General features: G+C 41.1%; 2 protein-coding genes across 6 annotated transcripts; one reads left to right on the forward strand and one right to left on the reverse strand.

Moving 5' to 3' along the window:
* Positions 1 to 542: 542 nt before the first annotated feature.
* On the reverse strand, positions 543 to 13852 carry LOC101747035 (syntaxin-17). 2 transcript variants are annotated; one of them, XM_021348098.3, is made up of 7 exons: positions 13560 to 13852; positions 12373 to 12568; positions 12232 to 12291; positions 2609 to 2763; positions 1783 to 1905; positions 947 to 1026; positions 543 to 869 (listed from the first exon to the last, which is right to left on the reverse strand). In XM_021348098.3, exons 1-7 carry the CDS (start codon positions 13677 to 13679, stop codon positions 689 to 691), a joined length of 915 nt encoding a protein of 304 aa, XP_021203773.1. In that variant the 5' UTR covers positions 13680 to 13852; the 3' UTR covers positions 543 to 688. The 2 variants fall into 2 exon arrangements, with proteins under 2 accessions (XP_021203773.1, XP_037876046.1); XM_038020118.2 differs by lacking the exon at positions 12232 to 12291.
* LOC105842541 (uncharacterized) lies at positions 3370 to 11980 on the forward strand. 4 transcript variants are annotated; one of them, XM_038020114.2, is made up of 3 exons: positions 3370 to 6939; positions 7918 to 7980; positions 10996 to 11980. In XM_038020114.2, the coding sequence occupies exons 1-3, from the start codon at positions 6615 to 6617 to the stop codon at positions 11778 to 11780; spliced, it is 1173 nt and encodes a 390-aa protein (XP_037876042.1). In that variant the 5' UTR covers positions 3370 to 6614; the 3' UTR covers positions 11781 to 11980. The 4 variants fall into 4 exon arrangements, with proteins under 4 accessions (XP_037876042.1, XP_037876039.2, XP_062531737.1 ...); XM_038020111.2 differs by having other exon boundaries at positions 3370 to 7980; XM_062675753.1 differs by having other exon boundaries at positions 3370 to 7980; positions 11460 to 11980.
* Positions 13853 to 15679: the final 1827 nt, after the last annotated feature.

The raw sequence follows: 15679 nt of genomic DNA on the forward strand, positions 1-15679 counted from the left end.
AAGTTGTAAAATTGGTTTTGAGTTTTTGAGCCAATGTACCTGTCAACAGGTATATTAATATAATTAAAATTTGTGTCGTTTTCATTGTTTGAAATAAGTTGAACTAATTTGTAATTGTCTATATCTCTCTGAAATATTAAACGGAATAAATGGCCTAGCGGTAGTTTTGTTGTAATTCAGAGCTGTCAACGAGCAGTTGAAATAATTAATAAAGTACCTACTTCTTTTGTGAAACTAATTTGAACTAATTCGACTTTTAATTTTTATACATTTTTAACGTGGTTTACATTGTTGATACTATTGCGACCTTTCAGCTTGATATACCCATTGTGGAACATTATCAATGTTTGTATGTTTGTTCTTGGCCGACGCACTCCTCTGCAGGCCATTCCTCCGATCGTGATGAAGTCCGCTAGCACCCGGGGAAGGTTTCTGAGCCAGCGCTAGTCTTGGTCGAAGGGGCCGCACACCACTACTACTATTCGGTTAGTAAAAATGGTGGCTATTTAAATAAATGGTTTGTCGAACTGAATCATAACATATTATTGTATTTTATGCCTTTAATTATATGTGTTTTTGTATACTTGTGTGTATATGAGTGGCTATAGACGATGAGCACTCGAAACCCTCACAGAGCTTTTAGCACCGGTCGAGTTCGTGCGGTAACGACCCGCGTCTACGTCTCTAATCATTCTTGTTTCTGGGGCTGTTTTTGTCGAGCGGCGAGCACCCGCCCCCCCAGGTATCCGAGCGCAGAACCAGCCAGCGCAGCGAGGGCTCCCGCCTTGATCCCCACCACGACCCCCACCGGTCCCCCCACCAGGGCTCCCGCTATCGCTCCGCTGGCGCCCAACGCGCCTGCCTTTATTCTGTTTGAGTATAAGCAATCGTTATCTACAAGTACTGTTTGTTGGATGTGAGGGACACAATGGGTAGGTGTGGGTACCTCTCGGCCGCGGAGAGGTGTTGACGCGCGGCCCGCACTTCACCCGCCGCCGCCTCCACGTGCGCCGCCGCCGCCGACACCTGCAATGGGGGCGCCGGGGACCCTTACATTACCTAACACTGGTAGTTTTCCAATTACGGAGCATAATGCGACTCAGTGACGCACAATGCTGAATTATGCTGAAGCTTAATTGGAACGTGAATTAGTTTTCAAATGCATCAGCAGAGTGCGCTAAGTTAGCACAGTTTTAATTAACATTGATTATTTCTATGAAACTACGACGAAACGGAAGCCTTACAATTTTTTTCAACATTAAATAATATTACTAACGATAATATAAACAAAATTTCGATCAATGCCAACTTAAAGAAAAAACACTTGTCAATTTTCTGTCACTGAGTCGGCATCGATTGCGAGTATCACGCGAGAGCAGTACTTTTGAGAGTGCTCGATCGTGCGAAGCGTTGCTGTAGTTGAAACATTCAACGTTGAGCATTATGCCGCATAATGCGCTCTTGTGCTGTAATTGGAAAACTGCCTTTGTGTCCCCGAGTGCGTGGTTTTTTTTTCTTAGTATGGTGGACGTTCTTACGGCCCACCTGGTGTTAAGTGGTTACTGGAGCCCATAGACATCTAAAACGTAAATACGCCACCCACCTTGAGATATCAGTTCTAAGGTCTCAAGTATAGTTACAACGGCTGCCCCACCCTTCAAACCGAAACGCATTACTGCTTCACGGCAGAAATAGGCAGGGTGGTGGTATCTAACCGCGCGGACTCACAAGAGGTCCTACCAGCAGTGAATAGTATAGCGGGTGTGACCCCCCCCCCCTCACCTGGTGTCGGTGGTGCAGCGCGGCGGCCTGCACGTGCTGCCAGGCCTCGTGCAGCGCGCGCACCTCGCCCTGCAGCTCGCACCAGCCGCGCAGCGCCGCCTCGCGCTCCCGCAACGAGCTCTCCTGCACAACCACGCGCACTCACACACTACACTCCCGGACACGCTCCCCGGTCATCGTAAGTAAATTAACCCTCAAACACAGCCCACTGAGTTTCTCGCCGGATCTTCTCAGTGGGTCGCGTTTCCGATCCGGTGGTAGATTCTGCAAAGCACGGCTCTTCCTAGGGCCAGTGTTAGCAACGTCATCAGGTTTGAGCCCCGTGAGCTCACCTACTAGTTAAGGCGACGCTGACATAGCCTCTCAAGGCTATCAGCTTAGTTAGGAAAAAAAAAATACACCCTCCAGAATCCAGACTAACCCAAAAAATAATCCAAATCCAGACTACTACTCTTGCCCTTCACCAAGGCGCTTAGTTGACTTTTACCATCTTATACGCTATCACTTTTTTTTTTCATAATTAAGAATTCGAAATTTAAAAAAAAACATAGCTAAGCAAGTTGAACAATAAATCAGCTTCAAAACTACATAAAAACTTATTGCTCCACCTAACATTTATTTTTAGCTAGAGACCGTCAAAACTTAAAACACTAGGTGGGCCGATAGATGTGTCCGGGAGTGTATATTACACTGAGTGTCTTGAGAAAACGGCTCTGCATCATGGTGCTTACGTGACCGCGTCACAATCCTCAATACATAGCAACACTCGGCTCGAGTGGGCACGAGACAATCGTAACTGCAACCGTAACGATGAACGTGGACTGACCTGGTCGTTGACCTGCAACTGTATGGAGGAGAGCTCCAGCTCGCGCACCTCGTCGTGGTGGGACAGCACGCCCACCGACTCCGAGGACACGGTGCTGCCCGCCGCCACCTCCACCGCCTCCACCGGGCGCCGGTTCGCCGACAACGGAGACGTATCTGAACCCACGTTACCAAACATTACGGTTACATTTTTATAGGCGTCAATTAGCGGAGCTGATGATCCACCAAGTGAGGAGATTGCCGAAGCCATCGGGCGGCAGCCGCACCGTGCCCCTAGGGACGTGACTTACGAGTTATCTTAGGGTAATCTTTCCATTGGCTGGCCTGATAACTCCATTGCAGAAACAAGCCAGACGCGGGCATACATATGTATGTGCATGTGTACATGGTGCCGAGTAGTGCAGGCTCCCACCACACACACTATAATAATATAGTCCTGTATAGCTAAAACTAAAACACCATACATGAGAACAAAATGAAACTCTTCACCGAAATATTAATGAAAAATCTGTTTAGTTATTACGACAATTAAAGTAGACCTCAATATCATAATTAATTTCTTTCGCTTCGCTTCAAGTGACCCGTTCGTTGCTTATATTGAATGCTCCAACCTATTGCAGTTACCTCGAGGGGTTACACTAGATTCACCGAGCCGGCCTTTATGTCACGTATTCCACGCCTTTTATAGTCGTGTCGGCTATGTCTACAATTTTCCAGAACATTCTTGATAGAACTAGATAGTTCGAATATGTTCTAGACTCGTCTTATCTTTTTTTTTTTTTATTGCCTTTGGAGGCAGACGAGCATACGGCCCACCTGATGGTAAGTGGTCACCGTCGCTCATGGACGTCAGCAATGCCAGGAGCAGAGCCAAGCCGCTGCCTGCCATGTATGCATTATCTTTGTCGAAAGCATTCTCTGGACTAGTCAGCGTATTCGACTTAAGCAATAAAAGTATTGTATTGTTATCGGTCCTTAATAAGTCTCTAAATAAAGTTAAAAATACGCTCTGGAAATTGAAAGGTTCCGATACCTACTTATAGTTACCATAGTTATTAAGAAAGAATTAAGGAATGGTTATTTTTTGGATTTCATTTTATCTTTATAGATTATTGCGTAATATAGCGTTCTTTCAGACTGCAAATCTTTTGCACACTTTTCAACTATATTGATGTACAAATTTTACTTTTGACTAGTTTTTGACGGCCAGAAAAGCATACAGCCCACTCGAGGATGAGTGGTTACCGTCGCTAATGGAGATGAGCAGTGCAGTCAGTAGCAAGTGTCACTTGTACCGCCCGGTAGCGTGGGGTGGCGCGGCATGGCGCGGCATGCTGCCCACTGTCCGGTGTATCTCTCAGCTGCCGTTTACGACAACCAGGGAACAGATGGGGCGGGATTGTTCTGTTTCATTCTGCCTCCGCACGGCGCCTTTCATTTGTTGACGAGTGTATGTACATTTCTTCCAAGCATTGCGAGGTGCTTTCCAATTCGATTTCTTTATTTCAATAATTGGTGAATAGTTTATAATCTACTAGCTGATCCGGCAAACATTGTTTTTCCATATATAAGATTTCTAGGGAATTTCTAGTGTAGAAAAAAAACTAACTTATTGTAAGTGTAATGTGGTAAATGAGTGAAAGAGGTATGTAGTGCTGTGAACGATGAGGGAATATATAATAAAAATAACAAAACCTCATTCAACCACATAATACCTCATTATAACAATAAAAATGTCCAAATAAAAAAAAATATGTTAGGGGTGGACAGCCCTAATCACTTAGAGGTATGAAAAATAGATAGTAGCGATTCTCAGGCTTACTGAATATGCATAAAAATTTTCATGAGAATCGGTCAAGCGGTTTCGGAGGAGTATGGGAACGAACATTGTGACACGAGAATTTTATATATTAGAATATATATAAAAATGAATTGCTGTTCGTTAGTCTGGCTAAAACTCGAGAACGATTGGACCGATTTGGCTAATTTTGGTCTTGAATTATTTTTGGAAGTCCAGAGAAGGTTTAAAAGGTAGATAAATGAATATGAAAATGCTCGGAATTAATTAAAGATAATTTTGTTTTTCCTTTGATGTGTCCCCCGTCGGACGGATTCCTTTTGTTTGTTTTAAGTTTATTTTATACAAAAGCTTAGGTCTTTTATTTATCGATTGAGGCACTACGAAGTCTGCCGGGTCGGCTAGTTACTAAATAAATAATACTATTCATTTATAATAAATTGATTAGACATTAAAAAGCTTAACTCTCATGCAAAGTGTAAGTTGCCGCGCGTCTCATGCACTGACAAAATACGGCGAAACTCAGTGGACTAATGGTAAGAGCTCTCCTACCTTCACTACCTTCAGACAGGAAATATTAACGTTTAAAATGTTTATTTTCATATACCATCTGTAGAATGCCGATACCCTTCTGAGGTGATGTAGTACAAAAGGCATTTCAGGACAATCATCATTATTAGTTATTGATTTCTAATTTAGTTAACACACCGCGGGCCCACGCAGGGTTGCTTGCTTCACCATTTTGTGCTTTATTTGACATCCCCTTACGTCTTTAATCAATGTTTACCAAGTTTTTTTTTATTATTGCTTAGATGGTTAGACGCGCTCACAGCCCACCTGGTGTTAAGTGGTTACTGGAGCCCATGGACATCTACAATGTAAATGCGCCACCCACCTTGAGATATAAGTTCTAAGGTCTCAGTATAGTTACAACGGCTACCCCACCCTTCAAATCGAAACGCATTACTGCTTCACGGCATAAATGGGCGGGGTAGTGGTACCTACCCGTGCGGACTCACAAGAGGTCCTACCACCAGTGATTACGCACATTATAATTTTGCGGGTTTGATTTTTATTACACGATGTTATTCCTTCACCGTGGAAGTCAATCGTGAACATTTGTTTAAGTACGTATTTCATTAGAAAAATTGGTACCCGCCTGCGGGATTCGAACACCGGTGCATCGCTACATACGAATGCACCGGACGTCTTATCCTTTAGGCCACGACGACTTCAACATACCATTTCATGCATATCAGTTTTTATTTGTATTTTAATTTAAATGCGAGAACAGAATATTAACTATTAAAACCATTGCAAGAGTTAGTCTCCGTTATGAAATACTAAAGATCTATACGATGCCAACTACCTAGACTAATGTTTTAGTTATTTTTATCAGAAATATTCAAAGAAACTTCAAAACAAATAATGAGCGAAGTGCAATTTATGTGTTCTAGTGAATGCAGTATTTCATCAGTTACGTAAACACGGCTAGTCTTCAACCATACTGAAACAGTAACGAACGCATCGACCAGACCCAACATGTACTCTTTTATATTAATTAAATTTCACAGAGCGTTGAGATATCTGTAGAACTTGGAAATTGTCGATGCACGGACATCGACGATCGCGCGGCGCGGGCGCCGGGAGGAGGACAGCGGCGCGGGGTAGCGGATTGACACCGGCTTCGTCACTCCGTGCAGCAACGCCGCCCGCGACACTTACTTGTTTTTATCTTGTTTTACTCTTTTTATAAACTTACCAAATAATACAGTCCGCTCTTTTATTTTATATATCACCGGTCTACCCCAGAGCAGTTCGAAACATGGTCCTTTAGTTTTGTCAGCTTAAAACTCACCGGAATAAAACCTGTACAACAAACTGTCGGCGTTGGTTGGCCATTTAAAAACGAACGGACGTTTTACTGTTCACTACGTTGAAGCTGCAAGGAGTCGTGAATATTGGACTTCGGAATATTGGACTTCGGAATATTGGACGGATTGCATACCTGAGTGAGTTCGTTCCAATTAGACAACCTTTATTCCCTCATATTTTTGCCGTTTCGCGCATTCAATTTTTTACCTAATTTTCGCCTCAATTTGCCAAAATAAAAACTACCCTCATCTTACAATCAAAATTCATTCTTATTCTTTAATTCTTATTTAATTATTCTTATTATTTCTGTTTATTTTGCTTATTATAATACATTATGAGCCAACATTCTGAGGATTTAGATACTCTTATTAAGCGACGAGGTGCAATTAAAGCCAAACTTACTATTTTCAGAAATTATATTAAACCTCTTAGTAGTTTTTCTAGCTTGACCGACTTACAACGTTTTGAGTTGGAAGGACGTTATGAGCGTATTCAGTGTTTATACAACGACTTCGACAAGTTACAGACGGAGATCGAGACGTTGTTGGACGCACCCGATGGCGACTTTAAATCCCGGTGTGAGTTCGAGGACCAATACCATCCTACGGTGGCACTGGCGCGAAGCCTGCTTTCAGCAACTACCAACTCAGAAGGTTCAGGTAGGGTACACACAAATGTTCGATTGCCCAAAATTGATTTGCCACATTTTGATGGTAGCGTTCAGGGTTGGCTCGAATTCAAAGATACCTACATTTCCCTCATCCATAATAATAAATGTAATGATGATATTATGAGATTTTATTACCTTCGGTCCTGTTTACGCGGCAGCGCGGCTTTAGTTATTAAAAATATAGATTTTACCAGTGAAAATTACAATAACGCTTGGGACTTGCTATGTCAGCGGTACGACAAGGACCAGCTGTTAATACACAACCACGTTCAAGCGTTGTTTAGTGTTGCACCGTGCTCCAAAGAGTCCAGTAAAAGCTTGCGCTACCTTATTGATGTCACAAATAAAAATATTAGGGCATTAAAAACTTTAAAGCAGCCAACTGAACATTGGGACACATTAATCATCTTTATGATCTCACAGAAACTAGACAGCAGCACAAGCCGATACTGGGAGGAGCATCGTAACAAACTTTCAGAGCCCCCTACTTTAAATCAATTTATTTTTTTTATTGAAAATCAAATTAACCTACTTGAAAAAATAGAAGAAAACAGTAAAATCAACCTTAAATCTAAAGAAACAAATAACAATAATTACAATAACAAATCTACAAATTACATCATACAATCTAATAGCAATCAAATTCAATCAAATCATTCTAGATGTCCATTATGTAATGAAAATCACTTGCTTTACACCTGTGAAACATTCAGGAGCTTACCTACTGAGGTGCGCATTGAAAAGGCAAAGAAATTTAAAGTTTGTATGAATTGCTTACGCTTAGGTCATACTGATAGAACGTGCAAGCTATCCCATTGCAAGTACTGCAAAGCACGACACAATACCCTTTTACATTCAGAGCCTGAGCGTAGCGCAGCGTCAAACCCCATGCCAGGCGCTGATAATGTTGCTTTTTCAGCCAATTTTGAACACAGTAATACAGCTTCTTTTATATTGCTTTCCACAGCTATGGTGAGAGTGCGTGGTGCCGATGGCACTAAGCACCCCGCCCGAGTTTTGCTGGACAACGGTAGTACCGCCAACTTTGTCACAGACGCCTTTTCATCCAAGCTTGGGCTGTCACGACACGGTAGTAGCTCCACTACAATCACAGGTATAAACAATCAGACCTCTTATAGTACACAGTCTTGTAATCTCACGCTCGAGTCCTATTACGGTAATTATACAGTCGACTTAGGTTGTCTAATATTGCCTGAGGTAACAAAAGTATTGCCTTCGCGTTTCATACCTAGAACTCATGTCCCTCTGCCTTCGGGTCTACATCTAGCTGACCCTACATTCAACATTCCGTCAGTCGTAGATATACTTGTAGGGGCTGAAATCTTTTGGCAAGTATTATTACATAATACCATCGATTTAGGTAAGAATCAACCTACACTTCACGAAACAAAATTAGGTTGGATTGTTTCAGGTCTTGTGGCTTATTCTCCACGCATTCAATCTCAATCTCACTTCTGTAGTCTTGTCAAAAACGACGTCAATTTTAATATAGAACGTTTTTGGGAACTCGATTCAGTTCCATCAAAACACTCACTCACAAATGAAGAAAATGCATGTGAGCAACATTTTCTTCGTAATACTTATAGAAACGACGATGGCCGCTTTGTAGTTTCTATTCCATTAAAAAGGGATCCTCAAATATTAGGAGACTCTCTTCAAATGGCTATAAGTCGATTTTTATCCTTAGAGCGACGCTTTCAGCGTGATTTGGGTTTCAAGCAGCGCTACGTAGACTTCATGCATGAATACCTAAAGCTAGGGCATATGACTAAGGAAAGTGAAGTTCGCAATATTTCAGAGTCATCTACTGACAAGGGAGTCAGTTATTTCATGCCTCATCATGGAATTATTCGTGAGTCCAGCACAACTACAAAGCTGCGAACGGTCTTCGATGCATCTGCGATCACAACTTCCGGCGTTTCACTGAACGACATCCAAATGATTGGTCCTGTAGTGCAAGACGACTTACTTTCCATATTACTACGCTTTCGTCAGCATAGATATGTAATCTCAGGGGACATTGAGAAAATGTATCGATCTATAGAGGTAAACCCCTCGCAGCGATCTCTTCAGCGCATTGTTTTCCGCGATAATCACAATGCTGCCCTCAAAGTATATTGTTTAAACACGGTGACTTATGGAACAGCATCAGCGCCTTACTTAGCCACGAAATGCCTGACCAGTCTGGCTTCGTCAGCTGTAAGTGAAGACGTCAAACATGCAATAATTCACGACTTTTACGTTGACGATCTTTTAAGCGGTAATAGCACTCTCTCAGGTACTATTGAGTTGTGTAAAGGCGTGATTGATACTTTGTCATCAGCTCAATTTCATTTACGTAAATTTAAATCAAATGATTCTCGTATCTTATCAGCAATAATGTCAGAACGTGGCGACGCTTCCACTGACAATATGTTAGACTTAAATAGTGACGTCAACACTTCATCTAAAACATTAGGTTTGCAATGGTGTTGCAATGTTGATATGCTTTCTTTTTCCATTAATATTGACATCTGTAGTAAAATTACAAAGCGTCACGTGTTGTCGGTTGTAAGTCAAATTTTCGACCCACTAGGCCTGGTAAGTCCGTGCGTTGTCGAAGCAAAAATTCTCATGCAACGACTTTGGATCGACAAGTACAACTGGGACGACGTAGTGTCTCAAGAACTTAGGGATATTTGGTCTTCCTTTACTAGTACTTTATCTTCTCTCAATCAGCTGAAGATACCTAGATTTATTTCATGTAGTGACTCAACAAATAACGAAATTCATGTCTTTTGCGACGCTTCAGAGAAGGTTTACGGTGCGTGTCTTTATATCCGTTCAATTAAAGCTTCAGGTTCTATTTGCGTACGACTTTTGGCTTCAAAAAGTCGCATAGCTCCTATTAAGCCCACCACAATACCGCGACTTGAGCTTTGCGGAGCGTCAGCAGCTACAAGACTGTGTACCAAAGTTCGTGACTCTCTAACCATGCGTATAGACAACGTTTATTTCTGGTGCGATTCCACAATTGTATTGGCGTGGTTGTCGACGTCGCCTAATCGACTTAAGCCTTTTGTGCGCAACAGAGTCAACGAAATTCAAGAGAGTACGATTGGTTGTACTTGGAGCTACGTGCCGTCGAAGGACAACCCGGCGGATCTTGTTTCCCGTGGGCTGAAGGCTGATGCTATCAGCACCAGTTCGCTGTGGTGGTCGGGCCCGTCTTATCTATTTAAATCACAAGAATATTGGCCACAAAAACCCAATATGAAACAAGATCTACCAGACGTAGTTTGTCATGTAGTTAGTAGTAATGTCGATACGCTTCATACTAATAAAACTCATGGTAGTTCCATAATTCATCATCTTATTACTAAATATTCAAATTTACGCTATTTACAAAGAGTAGTTGCTTACATACTTAGAGCGATATATAACTTTAAAAACAAATCAAATAAAAATATAGCTAATCTATCTAATGAAGAACTACAAATCTCATTAAATCTCATTATACATAATGCTCAACTTCAAATGTTCCCCGAAGAATATTTTATATTGAAATCAGGGAAGTCCCTACAACGTAGCAGTCGTCTTATTTCATTAACACCATTTATAGACAGTAATTCAATTTTACGCGTTGGTGGTAGGCTTGACAACTCCCCATATGACTTTAATATAAAACACCCTATAGTTCTTTGCAGTAAACACGCTTTGACTAAATTAATATTCCATTTTGAACATTTGCATCTCTTACATGCTGGACCACAGCTCTTACTAACTCACATACGCCAGAGTTACTGGCCCTTAGGAGGCAGAAATCTGTCTAAGACTGTCGTCAGAAACTGCTTAAAATGTTTTAGGTATAGAGCACAAAATGTTCAACCTATCATGGGTCAATTACCTAAAACTCGTACTGATTTACAATTTCCTTTCTTGAATTGTAGTGTGGATTATGCTGGGCCAATTTTGATCGCTGATCGTAAAGGGCGAGGCTGTAAATTAGTAAAATCATACTTATGCATTTTTGTGTGCCTTGCAGTAAAAGCTGTTCATATCGAGCTCGTCACCGCATTGTCATCGGAGGCGTACATAGCTGCTCTCAAAAGATTCGTGTCTCGTCGAGGCAAGCCCCGCAGCATATGGTCCGACAATGGGACAAATTTTGTTGGTGCTTGCAACGAACTCAAAGGCGTCCTTTCAAACTCAGACATTGCGTCATTCATGTCTCAAGAAGGCATAGATTTTAGTTTTTCTCCACCTTATTCCCCTCATTTTAATGGTCTGGCTGAAGCAGCGGTTAAGGCCACTAAAGGCCATCTCAAAAAACTCCTCAGTCTTACTCACCTCACGTATGAAGAAATGTCTTCGTGCTTATGTCAAATTGAGGCCATTCTAAATTCCCGTCCACTTACTCCTATTTCCTCTGATCCGTTAGATTTAACTGCCCTTACTCCTGCTCACTTTCTGATTGGACGACCGCTCACGTCAGTTCCGCACCCGCAGATTACCGACGGCAACATCACGCGCTTGGAGCGCTACCAACGAGTGGAACTCATCAGGCAGCATTTTTGGAAGCGCTTTATTAATGAATACATTTCTCTGCTGCAGCAGAAATCTAAATGGTCCACCTCTACAGGGAGCTTGATACCAGGGACGCTAGTCCTTGTGAAGGACAGGACGCTACCGGCTCTGTTGTGGCCTTTGGGCCGCATTACCAAGACGTATCCGGGCAGCGACGGCATCACACGGGTCGCAGAGGTCAAGACGAGGACGGGGACCGTGGTGCGAGGCTTCAACTCCATCTGCCCCCTCCCTCTTCATTGAAGTACCCATATATACTTCAACCCGGGCAGTCTGTCGATGCACGGACATCGACGATCGCGCGGCGCGGGCGCCGGGAGGAGGACAGCGGCGCGGGGTAGCGGATTGACACCGGCTTCGTCACTCCGTGCAGCAACGCCGCCCGCGACACTTACTTGTTTTTATCTTGTTTTACTCTTTTTATAAACTTACCAAATAATACAGTCCGCTCTTTTATTTTATATATCACCGGTCTACCCCAGAGCAGTTCGAAACAGAAATACGTTCACCGTTTAACTTAAACACAGGTACTCTATGCGCAGTGTTATGTAGCAAGTTATCTTACAGACGGCATATTATTTCTAAGCGTGTTTGACAAAAACAGTACCATTCAAGTTTAATTAGTAAAATGAATGAAATGTAGCACAGTGTTACTTCAAGTTCCAACAAGAATGCATTTCTTAGTTATTCTCACCGATCGGTCGAGAGCTCGCCCTGCGCGACACTAGCGCCCTACAACTGCTTTCAATAATACCTAAAATTTTGTGGGAGCCAAGTAAATTATACATGTATGTTACGTTTGGGGGAGCAGGAGAGTGCGGGGCTGTACGCTCACCCAGGTAGTCCATGATCGCTTTGAGCGTGTTGTCCCGGGAGCTCCGGGTGAGCGCGTCGAAGCGCGGCAGGTCGTCGAGCCGCACGCGTCGCCGCAGCGCCTCCAGCTCGCCGAGCAGCGCGCGCAGCTGCGACGCCACCCGCCGCGCGTGCGTCTGCTCGCTTCGGACTCGCGCGTACTCGCCGCCCTCCTCATACTGTTCACAAACTAGACACAGTTCAGCTCTCCTTGTCAACAAACCGTTACCATTTGTCCATGATTGTGATTAAAAACACGTGACTAACTCTTCAATTAGTCATATGTAACAAACAAGTGTAAAATATTCAAAACTTGGAACAATAGATTTAAGACTAGATTAACAATAGATTGGGAATGCACTTAGATGTATATATGTATATATATATATATATATATAATCCATTTTTTCTCCTCCCTAATTGCTGGCAGCGTAAACTACATAAAAGAAAAGGTAGATTCTGCTGAGAGTACCTTAACGCCCTAATCAACATTGTCTACATCTCATTTACTTATAGTCCACATGACTTATTGAACTATAAGAAGAAAAAAATAAGGTTTAACTGTTTCTTAACCAACCAACCATATATTGTTGAAATCAAGATAAGGAAGAACAGCAAGAGCCAAAAGATTTTAGGTAAATTTGGAATAATTATTACTTTTAATTTTATAATTATTTCAGAATATAGAAATTACATAAATTGATGGTAGAAATCTTGTTTTTTTAAATTTAGTAAATCTAGCCTATGGTTGGAATTAAAAAATACTGCAAGCTTAAAACAAATCTTAATTACTTATGTTTCTAATTGTAAATTGAACTGAACATAAAAATAGAGACTGAATGCTTTCTATTTTATTATCCACAAGAATGCCTTGTGAATACTTATGACTGGGTTTGCCATATAAAGCTATTTACAAATTCTAGAGTTGTATCAGTTTTGAGCGTAACACAAAAAAGATTAATAGTTTTTATAAAAAAATGACGTTTGCTTTTTCTATACATTCTTCTATTCCACAGATGTTTAAACTATTTTTAGCTCACAGAGAGCTCAACATCACAACTACAAAATACTGCGCATAAAATGGAAACGATTATGAAACAACTTTCAACTTCGATAGGCTTTAAATTCATAAACATAAACTATACCCACAATTAATACAAATTTACGCACTTTGATAATATTAGCCTTGTGCTGCCGTAGTAAATCCAGATGATGTGGAATTGCAACTTCATTAAACTTCGTTAATGAAAATTCTACTCTTTTTAAAGGCAGCTTGTCTTCTTCTTCCATTCTTTATTACAATTTTCTCAGGATAAGAATTTATAGAGATCTTTAAAATATAGAAGATGAAATTTCAATTTGCTCAAACAAAAATAAACATTGTTTATCTATCTATCTCTTAGGTTTATGGCGTTTCCTTTTAGATTTTTGTTTTCATTTTCATCTCAACTTTAATCCCATTGTCAAAATAATGTCAAATGTCAAAATATTTCATCTGTACCCTTTTTTCATTTTTAACAGGAAAAGCGAAGGAATCATACCATAAAACCGGATCTTTTATATTTTCTGTTAATTGAAAAATAACGTAGTTTAGAAGTCGTCGTGGCCTAAAGGATAAGACGTTTGGTGCATTCGTGTTGAGCGATGTACGGGGTGTTCGAAACCCAGGCGGGTACCAATTTTTCTAATGAAATACGTACTCAACAAATGTTCACGATTGACTTCCATGGTGAAGGAATAACATCGTGTAATAAACCAAAATCAAACCCGCAAATTTTAATTTGCGTAATTACTGGTGGTAGGACCTCTAATAAGTTTACGCGGGTAGCTACCACCACCCTGCCTATTTCTGTCGCAGTAATGCGTTTCGGTTTGTAGGGTGGGGCAGCCGTTGTAACTATACTGAGACCTTAGAACTTATATCTCAAGGTGGGTGGCGCATTTACGTTGTGGATGTCTATGGGCTCCAGTAACCACTTAATACCAGGTGGGCTGTGAGCTCGTCCAACCATCTAAGCAATAAAAAATAAAATAAAAAACTCATTCTATAAAGAAATATTTTCATTTGAATTATTAAAGAGACTGTGATATTATGATGTTTTAATGAATTTGCGTAATCACTGGTGGTAGGACCTCTTGTGAGTCCGCACGGGTAGGTACCACCACCCTGCCTATTTCTGCTGTGAAGCAGTAGTGCGTTTCGATTTGAAGGGTGGGGCAGCCGTTGTAACTACACTGAGATCTTAGAACTCATACCTCGAGGTGGGTGGCGGCATTTACGTTGTAGATGTCTGAGCTCCGGTAACCACTTAACATTAGATGGACCGTGAGCTCGTCCATCCATCTAATCAATAAAAAAAAAGTGAAAATAATAGGGATTCAATAAGATGACGTTGATTTATTAGAGACTGTAATCAATTGGAATGAAATTAAATGAAATGAGACTCAATTCATTTAATTGCTGAGACTTTATCCCATCCCGTTTCAATGGGATGAAATAAAGTCTCAGTAAAATGATGGTTATTTGCAAAGACTAGTTTGCACGTAGACAAGAAACCACCACGTCCAGTGACTATTTCATTTTCCCACATTCATGCAGTTTCACCGATTCTAAACAATTAATAAGCCACCGCTATTACAAATTGAAGCCTAAAGAGACACTAAATTAAATTAACAAAATTAAAAAATTCACACTACTTCAGTCCAGGAGCGGACTCACGTTCCCGCTTATAAGTCTCAACACTTTTCAATTCTCAGATGATTGTTGATTCATTTGTCAAATTAAACAAGCAAACCACTGAAGTATGAAACCTAAAGCAAACATAATGTCTATACCCCGCTATGAAGGAATGAATGAATCACCCTTTGGGGATAACGATATTTTATTAAGAAAGTTCTTCCGTTGCCCGTTACACGGACGGATCGACTACCTATTGTTTGTTGGACGGTTCTATATGAAGGAATGATGCTTCTCGCGCGTGGTACATTGGTTTATTGTTAATAATCTGTTATTAAATAGGTAACAAAAAAACAAAATTTATAAAATTTACCACACCTAATGTTAGACAAGTAGATACTAATATTACTGTAAGTGGAGAGACACTGGAGCTTGTGGATTCGACAGTTTTTCTTGGTATAAAAGTTGATTCCAAGCGGCAGTGGGGTCCTCATATATGCAAGTTAGCGAGTAGACTTAGTTCTGCAGCGTTTGCGTAAAAAAAATACGAACGTATACTAATGAAAATACGGCACGTCTGGTTTATTTCAGTTATTTTCATAGTGTTATGTCC

The sequence above is a fragment of the Bombyx mori genome, chromosome 24, assembly GCF_030269925.1.
Source record: "Bombyx mori chromosome 24, ASM3026992v2".
NCBI lineage: Eukaryota > Metazoa > Arthropoda > Insecta > Lepidoptera > Bombycidae > Bombyx > Bombyx mori.